The 15,158-nt window shown below is 37.8% G+C and overlaps 1 protein-coding gene across 19 annotated transcripts in view; it reads left to right on the top strand.

The window, feature by feature from the left end:
- Positions 1-15,158, top strand: part of MYO3B (myosin IIIB) — a 201,511-nt gene that overhangs the window by 13,610 nt on the left and 172,743 nt on the right. For all 19 annotated transcript variants that reach the window (XR_004358038.1, XM_032693338.1, XM_032693339.1 and 16 more), the window contains one exon: positions 14,233-14,416. Coding sequence is in view for 18 of the 19 variants with exons in the window: in XM_032693338.1 (XP_032549229.1) it covers positions 14,233-14,416 (184 nt within the window). In the remaining variant the exon portion in view is untranslated. The remainder of the gene's footprint in view (positions 1-14,232; positions 14,417-15,158) is intronic.

The raw sequence follows: 15,158 nt of genomic DNA, 5'->3' as shown, positions 1-15,158 counted from the left end.
GTTCTGCTTTTCAGTGTGGGGTTTTGTGTAGTTAAATATGGGTTGTCTTAATAATTACTAAACTGAGAACAGGATGTCCTTATGGCCTCAACTGCTTGTTTATTCTCTGTGAAGAAAGAAAAGAAAGAGAAAATACAAAAAGAAGTTTACTTACCTGAAAATGTTTGCCTTACAAGTTCCACACCACATTGCTTTTGATTTCAATGTACATTTTCTATATAAACAGTATCTAATGTAAGATATAGACTTTAAAGTTTAGTCTAAGAGTCTGTGAACCCCGACAGTTATTACCAGGCAATACTGTAGCATACAAACCTTCAATTGTCTTCCTTTAAGGTGAAAATAGTGACCATGAGAAAAATTTATCTGGCTCATGTGTTAATAGTTAATAGTTTGATCTCACTGCTTTTGTGTCTTGGTATGTGCTCAAGGGTCTGTAGATCTCACTACTCTTTGGTTTGAAAAATGTGCAAGTTTTTGCATGATCTGAGGGAGGCTGGCCAAAAAAAGGCTTGGGTAAAGTACCAGTAGGGACTGCAGCGAGGACTGGGCTTCCCTGTGAGGGCAGGTGAGCCGGGAGCCACGGTGCCAGCGAAGCAGCGAGGCCAGTGGCCACATCTGGCAGGACACCAGCCAGGCAGGAGGGCAGGCCCAGGGATGGCAGCCAGAGTTGGCTAACAGTCCAGTGACTGCCAGGTGAGTCTGCAGCAAGAAGGCAGACTCAAGGTCTGTTGAGGAGATCAAGTCCATGGTTGGTGCTTGGGTCTGGATGAATGGGGTACATGCTCAGACAGCAGCATGGCTGTAGGATGGCTCGGCTGGGGACCAAGGATGATAGCTTCCACTTAAATGTAGCTCCCAAGAGAGGTAAATGCCCTGATAATTACATTGCAAAATCATGTAATCCACTGTGCTGTGCGTGCTGGGCATTATTCTGGGCAGGTTGTTGCAGTTGATAAACAGTTTTGCATGCTGATCTTCCTTGAGTCAGAGTTCACATTCCTGTCTGCTGCAGGTCTGTTTTCTCCTAATGTTTTGGATTCCTGAACACGCTCATTATGTCAGAGTACAGCCCACTCAAGACAGGAGTCATTCTGGTGTGGATGACTTCAGTTGCTGACACAATCTAATTGCCTTGTCAAGGATTAATTCTGGATTTTCCAGTACTTTCCTTAAGATCTTTACTGGGGACCTGTTTAACTATTACACTTGCATGATTGTCTCCGTCTTTTGACAGCCACATTTTTAAAGTGTTTTCTTTTATACGTGTAGTGAAACTCAAACCTCTAAAGGGTTTAATTTTTACATAGAGCACCATATAACTTCTGATTTTGTGACATTGCAGTGCACTTCCTGTGCTGTACTTCCTTTCTACATCAGATTTAGCAAATATATCAACTGCTTCAGAATCTGATTGGCATCTGAGGGATTTTTTCTTCCTTTTTCAGTAAAAATCAATAGTTGAAAGTACAGAATGAACTGTGGGTTACAACTCCTCATTTTTTCTCCTCCTTTTTTCTTCTTGGAGTCCAGGAAGCCTGTGAATACTTTCTGATGTCACTGTGGGTTTGAGGTCTTTGAAAGAGAGAGTTATCGCTTAGAGAACAAGTCCAGCAGAACATGGCTTTCACTAACCTGTCTCTGTAAGATGAGTTGGTTTTTTTCCTCTGGAAGCTAAGATACATGAATTTGCACTTTGAAACCATTCGTTGTACTCTGTGACCTCTCTCTGGATGACCTTCTTCAGCTGTGATGAGAGGAAAGCATTGTGCATAGTCTGTAATGTTATTTCCTAGTGTTTGCAATAGTACCTTTGCTTCCAAACTCATGAACGTAGTGTTTGCCCTGTGTTCTAGACTGAATTAGGCAAGGGATCTATAGTCTTACCTTGGCAATGCTCTGTTACAGCATCCTTCAAAAATAAGATTGCATGCTAAACCAGTATCTAACTGCAGCAATGTTCATTATTGTCACACAAAGCTTCTGTTAGAAGGCCCAGTTAAATGAGACACGTCTTGATCCCATTTATGTGTCTGCTTTTAAAGGATGGTTGTTAGCTTACAACATAACAAATTATGAAAAACTAAATGTTAACGTTTAGAGAGGATTTTTTTCTGAGGTTTGACCATTTTCCAGCTAATGTTATGCTTCCCAGTAGACTAACAGGTTGTGAAAAGTTGGGCAAAATGATTTTGATTTCACAAACCTTGGTAAACTGCATTATTGTGATCTTATTGTGGATACAGTAAATGAATCCTTTTATTAGCCATTTATTTTGATCTGGTTTAGGTGAGGGATGATATCAATACAGACAAATAACTTGAAGGAATTTGTGCCCACAGTCTCTTGCAATCCATACATAGTAATGAACTACTTTTAGGCAGCCAGCAGCCCAAAATATTTCTTAGGGGCTCTAAAGATAATGGAGTTGCACAGGTCAATACACAAGCCAGTAACTCAATGTCTAAGGAGGAGAGATATTTCCATTGCTGAAACGGAAATCTCTCTGGAATGCTAGTGAGAAGCCCAGGGATTGCAAAGGAGTATGAGTGAAGGATGTTATCACACATTTTACAAATTGGGAAACCAGAGTTAGAGAAAAGTGAGATAATTTTTCTGGGATAGGCACAAAAATATTCTGTCTTGATACCTTACCTGTTCCTATACCATCTTTCAGGATCAGGTTTCTTCCATCTCCTGTTAGATGCTTCCCATATGGTGGTTGCCTTCACTAATATAAAAGTTGAACAGACTGTTAGGTCAGCATGCCTCTGAGATAACATCCCATTTTAGAATTAGTTCAGTTTTCATTAGTGAATTAACTGAACATTTAAATATTTATGACTATCTCAGATGTCTACTACAACAAGAAATAAATAATTCATTATAGAAAATTACCTCTGTACAATTGATACTAGAAGGATATAAATCAGATATGGCAATTTCCAAAGAAGCAGTACAATATCTTGTTTTTGCTGGAACACCCTCAAGTGAGTATCTTTTTGAGGCAACCATTGTTTTTCTGAACTGGGTAACAAACCTTCCGTTATGTGAGTAGTGGTGATGGGAGAAAGTCTGTTTACAGAAATATGCGTATAGTGAAAGTATATCAACACTTGGGACAATTCAGGGAATCTGTGTACAGTATATAATTTCTGTTTGATATTGGGAAGTTTTTTGTGTAAATCTGTCAGACTGCAAGCATCACTTTGTATGGGGTTGTATTTGCCTTATCTGTTATACTTCTATTTTTGGAGATAGGTTGAAATAAACTTTAGACCTGCCAAAAGCTAACAAAGAGGAAAAATTTAATTGTGATGAGTGAATGGCATTAAATAAAGGATTGAATACTCAGTGTGACAAGCCAATTATCAAACTTTAAACTTAAACTGGGAGACTAGAGTTCAGTGGAGGTTTTGATCCCATAGTGTGTTTGAAGAGGAGTGACCTAACAAGGCAGGCCAGAAGATTAAAGGAGAGGGATTCATATCAGCCATTTTGAAAGAAAAACAGCATCTGTTTTCACAAAAAGGATGCATTCTCCAGAGATCAGGAGGAGTGACTTAGAAAAGAAGAACAAATGTGTTTCAGGGTAAATGGCACAAGCTTGAAAGAAGAGACCGGGGGACTCCTGGTTATAGTCAGTTAGAAGGTGAAAGTATTTAAGATGTCAGGAAGCTGAGACAATGAAGTCAAAACAAGATGTCTGTTGGTTTGACTGTTTATTTATATTCCTTGTAATAGGTGAAATAAAGGGGTTTTCAGAAACCCTGTTAAGTCTGTCCATATATCTATTTCACCTCACACGTCTTTAAAAATGGCCTTGTGGAGTTGAGAGCATTTCAAGGCACTGGAGAACAGGCTGTCAGCAAACCTCTGTGTCTGGCTGAGCTAGTCCACAAAGTCACATGTCTGACAAGAGAAACTGAAATGCATGTACTCTGAGCTTCCAGGGACACTTACAGACAGCAAACCAGGAGGCTCTGCACTGTTATCTTGGGACAGCTCATGAGGCTTCTGTGAGGGCTCTTGCAATGGAACAGTGCTGTAATGTGTAGAGTTGTAGCTTGGGATGTCTGTGTAGGAGACACATTTCAATACAAGATATTACTGTTGAAAGGTACTAGTTTGTCCAATTTGTAAACAGAGAACCTAAAGCCTATATAAGATATGATTTCTGCAGTACAGGAAGTGAATTATAATCAAGAATATCCCTTGAGTTCTCCAAACTCCTAGGATTGTATTAGAAATGCAGACTCTATTTATAATGCTATCAAGTAAAAGGAGCATCCTAATTACACCACATCACTCATACCATATAAAAATAGCTTTCTTGAGTGGATAATGCCTGTTTCTGTTTTGCTCATCATGCTTTTATTCTGCTTCAAACTTCGCTCTTTTAGCAGGTACTCTCTGTTTAAACAGAGTTAGGATCTCGGGCTATTTGCAGAGGGTATCCTTACTGAAGAGAAATGACCCATTGCTGTATGAAGTGATAGAACATAATGGCTGAAGGTACAGTGCTGTTAAAAATGTAATGTAAACATAGCACAGTAGATCCTGTTTCATATTGTCTGTACAATCTGATTTACTCTTACTTTACCTTAGCTGATATCTCAGTGCTGCTTGTGGTGACATACAGCTATATTATCTATTCTCTCTTTCTGTTTTTTCAAGTAGTATCACAAAATGTTTCCTCTTTCAGATTTTGAAAGCCCACAGTATTGAACACAGAGCTGTTCCATAAACTGAATAATATGTATAAAAGAAAACTAAGTAGTTGCTAATGAACTGCTAAAGGCTGGTTGTTCTAGGTCACAGTAACTCTACTCAGTGCATGATACAGCATTCTTACCTGTCATATTTTCTCTTTGTGAGTTAACTTCAGGCATTCTCTTAAGTTTCTTCAGGACTACAGCAGCCCAAAAGTTAATCTAGGGAAAAAGGCCAGTTTGGTACTTCATTCTGTGTTTAAATTCTATTGTGAAAGTTCATGGGCAATTTTGTTGTTGTTATTAAATTGTTCTCTCTTCAAGATCACAGCTCTTGGAGGTGTTAACCTCCTTCAAATCCCCTGAATCAGTAGGAGTTGAAATGGATTAGTGCTTCTCAGTGTGAAATATCTGGCAGGAGCAAGCTCTGACAATTTTTGCTCTTGTCCATACTGGCATCTACTTTTCTCCTGGGGTGCTAGTACCTTTTCACTTAATAGGATAGCTGAGTATTTTGGTGATGTGTTTTTGTAATAGTAGACATCAGGCCTAAATGTCAATTGTGTAGACTTTCAGGCATCTTCCCTTGTGACAAAGACAAATCAGATCTTTCTTATTGAAGACCGTATATCAGAACATGTAGTAAAGTGGACCAAGGTCTAAATTAGTCTCTGAAATTACAAAGCCACACTTTTTACGGAGAGAATCAGAGTGCTGCAGCAATATTGTTTGCTATTCAAGTCACAATATACAAATGCATAAGCCAAGAAGATAAGAAAAGGTCCATCAGTAGTTATATCAGTTTGCTAACACATTGATCTTTCTGCTTTCCTTAAATATTAACAAATGGTAAGATCTGTTTGGGGTTCAGATCAGCAAAAAAACGAAGTTGGTTTTGTTACTCCCTGTATGTTAAGGGGTTATTAGATAACATACACAGGTATAACATCTCTGAGCAGCTTCTGTATATACCATTATCTGTCTTTTCTACCTATGTGTACCCCCAAAACCCTAACTGATTTTCAAGTCCAGTAATTCACTATGAGCAGCAGTGGATACTGGCATTGTCCCTTTGTCAGTCTTTTCGGCTGGGAAGATGTCAAGCCAATTGCTCGTGGATTTGCCTTGGTCTTTGTTACAGAGCTCAACTTAGATGGCTATAGGCCCAGATAGCGTAACCCAAATAATACATTTATAATTTATTAAACTTAATTCTTTAAAGGTTCTTTTGATAACTGCTCCATGAAGATAGCTACTGAAGGAAGTTTAAAATTAATGGATTCTATCTCATATGCCTATTATTATTTTTGAAGCCTGTTAGAGGAGAGAAATTATGCAAATTGGTGTCACGCTAGGCTACTGCACACATGCTGGTAATGCATAACAACGAGCTCACTGATGAAAATGCTTCATCTTAAGCAAGAGTCATTGTCAGTGCCAAGAGATATTCTTTGTACCATGATTAACAGTTTATTATTATTTTTCTTATGGATAAAAGAGAGTATATCTTCTTATTAAAAATCCTCATTAGAATAAAACTGCTGTAAAAGTAATACTGGAGAACTATGGTGATGAATTATGATTGATTGCATTATACAATTAAGGTATATTGTGAAACAATAGGAAGATCCCTTCAAAATATTAAGCAGTTGTTGCTCGCTCTCTGTGAATGACGAAGTAACTTTAATTCTTCAGCTCTTGCTTGTAAAAGACTTGATAAATAGATCAAGCTCAGCATCAATTAGTGTCACAATGATCTTCAGTATTAATGAAGTGAAGCTGCTGGGATTGAACCAGTTTATTTGTACCTCCATGACAGCATCTTAAGCTAACACACACTGCGTTGTCTGTCTAGTGCTGGGCATGGGAGCCAGTAGGCAAAACACAGTTCTGTGCAGCACTGGGTGATACAAGCTGTCCCTGTGAGGGAGCTGTCTCAGTCCTGAGGAATTCGGATATCCTTAGCAGGACATAAATCCAATATAAGATAAGCTGGTTTCAGAAAATAGGTCACTAATGGAAGTTCGCAGTTATTTTCTTCCCAAGTTTATCCTATGCCTGTCTTAGATTTCTTTGTCCTCATCTGTACACAAAGCATATCAAGCTTTCTGATTAAACCGCAGTGAAGAGCCTGGATTTGGTCTAAAGGTCATCGGTCTGTTACAGCCCTTCATCCTTACATTTTAACACTAACACATGTGTTTTGTTTGCCCTGTTAAATTGATGCCAAAGGAGGCAGAGAAAACCTTCTCAGGTATTGATTTTTTACACATGGGGACTGTAGCTGGTAGTCACCTGATTTGCCACCTGCAGTTTATAGCTGAATGGGCTCATGAGATTATAAACTTCATTTTAGTGCTGAGTTCACAGCCCGAGGTGAAATTGATGTGTTAGCTGTTAATCATTTGTGACCGCTTTAGTGTATTTTGCTTGTTGGAATTCTATTTAAATGGCTAATGCAAATAGCATTTATGCAATAGGGATACCACTGATAAGAACTTATTGTTTGAGTAGTTCTTCTGAACAATCTTTCAGATATTTGGATTTGGTCTTGGAAAATAATTTCTGAATAGTAATTTTTAATTAATTTAATAATTAATCTTGGTAACTGACAAGGTAGATAATTTTATTTGACATTTGGTCCTTGGAGTTGTAGATATGGAACTGATTAATTGGCAGTCAGATAAATGAAATATATCATAGCTCCTTGTGAATGATCAGGGGCTTTATTTTCCGTGGTACTCAAAACTTCAATAGAAGTTTCTGTTGATTTCTGTGTTAGTAGCAAGGTACTCTTTACTTCACAGGATAAGACAACTCTCAAAAATATTATGTGCAGGAAGTGGATTTTTGCAATGATTTGATTCTCAGCAAAGCATTAATTCTTTCATCACTGAATATAATTTTCTGTGTTAGTACCAGTTAGTTTCTTAAATACGTAGTACCTAACAGAAAACCTTGAAATGTCATTTTCCATTAATAATACATTTTGCCAATTTTTTGAAAACAAAAGAAAAATCTATTTCTATCACTTATGATATAAGTGAGAAGTGCAGGTTTTCTGTACTAATCACCTCTGTGAATTATGCAATCTGCATATGCTGTGACCATTTTCTTGCTTAAATTTCAATGTCAGCAGTGATGTTAGGATATTTATGTTGAACCTTAGTAAAACAGTCTTGAAGTTCCGTGAGAAAATTCTTTCTCACAGAAGATTGCATCCACCTTTGACAGAGAAGTAGAAATCCCTGAAATAAATAAGTTCCTACAGTTTTCATAAAAATCTTTGTCAGGCTGTAGGAATGAGCCACAATATCGCTGCTGAGGTGGAATACAGTTTGAACTTTGTGCTTGATACATTCTGCTTTGGTCGTTCTAACCATGTGCTAACAGTGCCAGCTACAGCAAATATTGTCTTTTGGGGATATCGGAGAAAAGAAAGAATGAAAGTTGTTATGATGGTATCTTGGGTAAAAGATGCAGATTTATCAAATTCATTAGTTTAACTGCTCATGAAACAAGTTGCTTTTTGGCTTTCTTAGTTTTGTGAATTACTGTTTACAAATCTTTTCATTCTAGCTAGGTTTCAGCTTTTGTGCATATTCAATTAGAGAAATTCAACTATGGTAAACCAGAATAAAGCATGTTCTATCTATGAAATCCTATGAAAATGAGAGGGATTGAATGATTCTAACAGAAAGAAATTTGATTGCTAATATAATAGTACTGACATTGAGGAAGGTTAGATAGAGTAATCGAAGCACCAAGAAACTTTCTGAAGTATTAGTGAATATTTATATTAAAAAAGATGGAGTGACTTGAGTTCAACATCATTTTCAAACCCTCCTACTGTAGAAAGCCCCAGTGGTTGCTTGTTCTGTTCTTGATTGTGCTGTAGATTGAGTCAGTGTTAAGTGTTTAAGTGCATGACCCCATCTGTGCATGTTAAGCAGATCTCTTTAAGGCTAATACTACACTGCTTACAAGTACCATTCAACTAGAAAATGGCTTGAGGTGAAGCAAACTGGTATGACTCTTGTATTCGTGTGCAGAAGACATGGAGCCATGGGTCTCTGGTAAGAGGGAAGCAACTGCAGAATTAATTTCTGGGAAGCAAAAAAACTCTGATTTTTGAGGGAGATGCAGTTATGAAGGACCAAGATGCCAGTAATGTTACTTGGACCCCATGAAAGATCGAAGTTCATGGAGTGTTACAGCACTTACTTGGGAGTCGCAGGATGAGGTGCTAAATTGTTCTGGAGTAAATTAAATTCTTTGACTCAATAATAGAGTCAACAGTGCCTCCTGATCTGACACAGGCCTGCAGGAAAGACTGAAAATGCATACCCAATTAGATTTCAGGGCAGCTGGTCAGAGACCAAGCTGAACTTTATCTTTGGTAATGCTCCTCCTAGATCTGTTTGTTTATGAAGCTGGCTGATCAGAACAATATCTTATCCCCCCTCCAGTAGTCATCTTTTCCTATTTGATTTTTATGAACAATGCAAAAATGATCAAATGTTATTGGACAAAGGTTAATATTGTACTCATAAACATAAGGGTGCAATAAGAGTTTATTTATAAAGATTTGTAATGCAGCACATTATGATGCAATGAATCTAGATAAAAACACACACTGGATTGTCTAGACCAGGCACATACATCTTTCCTACCGTACATTTTCCAGGATATTAACGGAGAGTTTTCTGGTTTAGATTCAAACATTTGATCCAGGAATTTGAGTTAAGATTATAATCTTATAAGTGCCTTTGGTTCAGAGCTGGTTTAGGAATGGTGGTGTGAAATTTTCAGCATTTGACTAGAGTGTTCAAAAATCAAGTTGTTTGTTCTCTTTATTTCTAGAGAAATAGGTGATATTTAGATTTCTCTGCCATGACGTCAGTAGCTGATTTTGTGGTCAGTTTATTATGGTTGGTCCTAGGATTGGGGTTGTGATTCATGCTGCGATGAACTGGAAGCACAAACAAGACAAAGGAGCAAATATTCACAATGCTTTCACCAGAGCAAGCATCCAACCACAATCCATTGCCACTGGTTATGACTCTATTCTGACTCTGTGGCTGATACTGCAAGTCTAAAAGCTTAGATTATCTAGTCCATCCATATAAAGGAAGAAAAAGAAAAGGAAATAATGAAGATACTCCTGAATTTAAAGGACTTCATGCAGTCAAAGAGAGTGTATGTAAGCACAATTACTAAAAAGTTTGGAAAGTTGGAGTAAGTGGAAAGGCAGAACATGTTTCCCACTTATATTCTTTTCAGTTCTATTCCTCATTTTCCTGTTTTTTTCTTTATGGTGACCTAGTGAAAAGATGTGATCACTTAAAGTATGGGGCTTTTTTGTTTGTAAGTTGTATAGCATCAATAACGGCTTTTGAACGTGCTTTTATCCTTCTCCTTCATCTTCTTCCATCACTGACCTTTATCCCAAAAAGAACTATGTGCAGCACATTCTGCAGTCTCTCTTCCTGAGACCAACTGAGAACAGTTATGGGATGGTGTGTTGATGGATTTTTTTGTATGCTTCATTTTGAAATATTGACATCCTCTTTGTTTTAACCTAGCCAGTGAGAAACAACAGGAGAAGACTAGCAGAGGAAGCTGTTCTGACTATCGATCTTGTGCCTTTTGTTGGTTCATTAATTCCTCTAACAATTGTTTCTGAGGTAGCTGTCTGTGTGTGACCATTTCTAGCCAGCAGAATAGGGGCTGTCATGGGTGGGTGAAGCCTAAGCTGATAACGTCAACTTTACTTTCTGAATTCTTCTATCTGTGAGTTATTTAATTTAGTGTGGGACCAATATTGAGTTCCCTACAAATTGTGAAATACTTTACTTTTGAATTTGACAGTCTCTTCTTCCACAATATTTGTAGATGCCAGAAGTGTATAAGCCAGCTGTTTCACAAGAGACAAGAGGGGTTAGACAAATGGAACATTGCAAAAACTAACCCTCTGCATGAGTTATTTGTATGGAAATGATATGTTCAATTTCATTTCACTAGTATTGGCTGGTATTGCTATTTGTCCCTGCCAGCTTTATTAGAATTCAAAACTCTCTAGTACTGTGTGTCGTGACTGTTGGAAGCACCAAGCTAGAGCGAGGCTCATACTAATTTTCGAACCTCTATCTTACTGTAAGCTAGAAGAGGGGGTGTGTTGGAATGCAGAAAGAAATCACTGTTGTGTAGGAGTCGAGCGAGGCAGTATAAAAAAGCAAAAGGACAGTATCTACTATTATCTTCACTACGCCCCAGAGCAGAGCAGAGTGGGACAATCCCCTCCCTCAACTGGCTGGCGATGCTTTACCTGATGCCCCCCAGGACATGGTTGACCCTCCTGGCTGCCAGGGCACTGCTGACTCATATTCAACTTGCCATCAACCAGGACTCCCAGGTCCCTTTCTGTGGCACTGCTTTCCAGCGTCTCATTCCCCAGTCTGTATGCATATGGGGTTGTTGCAAAAGTGGTTGTGTTCGTACAGAACTTTTCACTGTATAAATAAGAAGTAAATGGCAGCCTGTGTTAAAACAGGGGCATTTTATTTTCTAAAGCTCAGCAAATCGGGAAATAGAAGAAGAGAAGCACAAACTCACCTTATAGCTTCAACTTTTTCCTATAATGTTTACATTTAGTGTTTGTTTTTTTCTTTTTAATCTAGATTTTAGATTATTGAAGATAATACCAGATACTGTCCTTTTGCTTTTTTGTACTGTAAAATATTCACATCTATCATAGGAATGCAATAATGTCATAAGGGCTAAGGTCACTTTCACTGATGACATATGTAGAGCCTTATTTAGATATGTATTACTTGAGTCCAACAAGAGGCTGTTTTAGTTTAAACAGAAGAGGTTTATGGTATGTATTTTGTGAATCTGATTCCATGTAATGCATAAACGTGCTACATGTAAATGCTGCCGTGTTATCAAAATGCACAAAAATGCAGACTAAAATTTTTCTTCTGTCCTCCATCATGACTTGTATCTGTAAAAATTATGCATTAGATTTTATTTTGTCAACAGTGTCTTCTAGTATAAAGAAATGCTAATGTGTTTTGAAAAATTGGATGTACCATTTACATATTATTCAGAACAAGAGCAGGCAATGACACTAGACTGTCCAGAAAATGATGCATGGCACTCTTTATACAGATGTAATATTGTGTGTCCCTTCAAGCAGCTGTTGAGGATAAGTAAGGTTTTCCTTAAAACAAAACAATATGATAGGGCAGTTGTTACAGTGACAGAGAAATAAATATCAATCTGTCCTTTCTTTTCTTTGTAAGGTTGCATCAAAGCTATTTCCAGTTTATTCTTCCCTGTTTCTTTGCACATGAACATCCGTAATGATTCTCCTAAAGCATTAAAACCACACCTTCAATATGTTATTGTGTTGGTTTTCTTTTTTTCATGAGATGCAACTGTTCCCATGTTTGTATTCACCACCACCCTCACCCTGCAAGCAAAACTTGCTCTTAAGTTTGGCTTATCAGGAGCTCCATATCTGTGGCTGCTGTTCTCAGTGCATGTAGTACAGTCTGTTCACTGATTTCAGAGAAGTCTTTCACTGACCTGCTTCTCTGTTGAGGTACTAAGTGTATGTGTTCAGAATACCGTTCTTGATTTGTGGCGTGCTGTACTGATCCAAATACTGAGAAACTGTCCTAATAACTTACATTTTTGACCCACGACAGATAAATGACATTGACTCTTGCTTTTTTTTTTGCCCTCCCCTTATTTTTTCTTCTATTTTTTGCCTTTTTATTTTTGTGAAGAGACCAAAGCAATTTGATGCATTGTTTGGCACCAGCTTCAGTGCAAATACAGTTTTACCAAGGAGGAAAATAGAGGTTTTCTCTTAAATGTGCCTCCCATTGTTTTATATGAGAGATTATACTACTTCTAACCTGACTTTGGTAATAACCATGTTTTGTGCCTGCTATAGATAAAATACTTTGAGGACACATAATCATTTTTCTTCTGTAAAGGAACAAAGCATGCAAGTGAGTTTATACACATGCTTCCATTCTGAATTTTGTTATACAGACCTGCACTGCGTATAGATTTGCTCATAGGTTGTTTTCTTCTCTGTCATGAATAGAAAGCACAATTATTTCTTTAATTAGATTGAAGCACTGCTGCTTGAATCCCTATTAATTTGTCGGTTTCCGCAACCAGGCTCACATTTCTTTCTGACTAAATTTCTTATGCCGGATAGTTGTCACTGGTGCTAGAAATGGTGAAGAGGTAAGACAGCAGGGTTTTAAAATTATTTCAGACAGATTTTCACGTATCAGATGCTTGGAAAGAAGTGACTCAAGCCTTAAAGTTCAAGTGTATGTTGATGTGCTAGTTCATCCATCTCCAAAAATCAGGAGCTTTCGCGATCAATGAGTTGTTGTGTTCAATTGCTTTTGTCAAGATTACACTCTTATTTTTCTTCTGGGTGTCAGACTTTACATCTCCTAGTTAAGCATACAGATAGCTGGTCTACCTACTGACAACCACTAAACGGGCAAATAATTTTTTTTCTGAGAGAACCATTAACCACTGAGCTTCCCTAATAATGATTATTAATATATGAAAGTTAAGTTAATCTCATCTTAAACTTCATCTTTCCTTTCTCTAATTTCAGTTCAGGGACGAGATCTACATTCTCACTACTTGAAATCCTAAAATGGTATTGTTATTTTCCTAATCACCAGAACTTGCCATCTATGTAATTCCGAGGTGGGAAGGAGCTCTTTGCATAGGCTGCAGTGGTCCCTTTGCTTCAGGATCTGCTCAGGAGTGTTTGGGGAAACAAGTCCCCTGACTTGGAGATGCAGTCAGCCAGGGTAGTAGACCATAACACACTGTGACTGACATACAGAGACAAATGCAATTGTTGAGAAACATCTCCAGTGATGGATGTCACCCCAGTGGTGTACCTGTTCCCTATTTTCAAGTGGATTTGTATTTTTTTATACAGCCAGCCCAGTCTTAAATTTATTAAAGTAGTTATATGTACCCCTGTTGTAGATAAGTCAGATATAGTGGGGCGTTATACCTACTGAAGACCTGTCTGGCAATCTCCAGGGAGCATTACACAAATATATGTAAAACCCATGACATGGCTTTTCAAAGCACAAGAAATAAGACCTCATTTCATAAGCTGTGCTACTCCGATTGTGTAAAATGCCCATTAAAGAGTGTACAGTAGAGGGAGGGGTTGGATTTTGTCAGAACTTGTTAAAATTTGTTTAGAATGGTGCAGCGTGTGGGGCAGTTTGAAGCAATAATACATACAATAAAGTAAGGAAAGAGAAGTGGTCCCCAGAGTTTTGTTTCCATTCTTTTCATTGAGTGATCTTACCTTTCTGTCTGGTTTTCATTTATGATTCTATCTGCATTTCTTCTCAAATTTGGACAACATCTGATTTCTTTATCATAAGATGCCATCTTTAGTACAGAGTTACTTAGGGCTTCCCAATCTATGTATGTCTGCTTTGTTTTCCAGGAAGCCATTGTATGGATTGTTTCAATATAATTCCAGTATGATTGGACTAGAATCGTTAGCCGATCCCTCAGATACCTGGGAAATTATAGAGACTATTGGGAAAGGCACTTACGGTAAAGTCTATAAGGTTGCCAATAAGAAAGACGGGAGCCTGGCAGCAGTAAAGATTCTGGATCCTGTCAGTGTAAGTAAAAAATATTAAACTGTAACTTCAGTGTTAATTGAAAAGAATTGTAAACCAGAGTTGAAATGTAAATCAAATGTGTAAGATTTTGAAACATCCAGAAGGGAACAATTTTGCAGAATGCATGGACCGAAGGAGTGTAGTACCAGAAACTGAAAGATGAGCTTACAATTTCATCATCTTTGAGTACATAATTTGCCTAGTTTCTATTTTAGGTCTGTGTAATTCTTTTGGTATAAATTTAGTTATCTGTGCTTGGAGCATGCAAGTGAAGGCACAGAGAATTTCTCATAGGGCCTGCTATAGCAGGGAAAATAAAAGATGCTGTTAAGGTTCTTGTTTTATTCTGTGTACACTCTGGAAGAATTACTTTTCCCATCACAGAAGCACTGTGAACTTTAGGATATTTTAGAGTTACCTTTTATAAGTAGATAATAGTGTGAGGCAATAGTTAAGATAAAAAGCGAAGAGCACATCTCAGATCCTCAGAGGTCTGTGCCAGCTTTGGTTTTAGTGGGTATTAAATACCTATCTTCCCTTGAGAACCAAGGCCCTAGTTTTCAATAGAAGATTTACCTGGCAGCTCTTCAGAATGAGTTGAGCTGGAGTTCGATCACAGCAGTTGTGCTAAGATATTTACTAAAAACGTTATACTTCTGTCATCAATCACTCCTGAAATTCATTGTGGTTTTCTCTTGTCTAAATCTGAAGAAGGCACAAGCTTAAATTTTCTAATAGTCAC

Source organism: Chiroxiphia lanceolata, chromosome 7 (genome assembly GCF_009829145.1).
Source record: "Chiroxiphia lanceolata isolate bChiLan1 chromosome 7, bChiLan1.pri, whole genome shotgun sequence".
NCBI classification, from domain to species: domain Eukaryota; kingdom Metazoa; phylum Chordata; class Aves; order Passeriformes; family Pipridae; genus Chiroxiphia; species Chiroxiphia lanceolata.
This window is presented reverse-complemented; position numbering and strand designations above follow the sequence as displayed.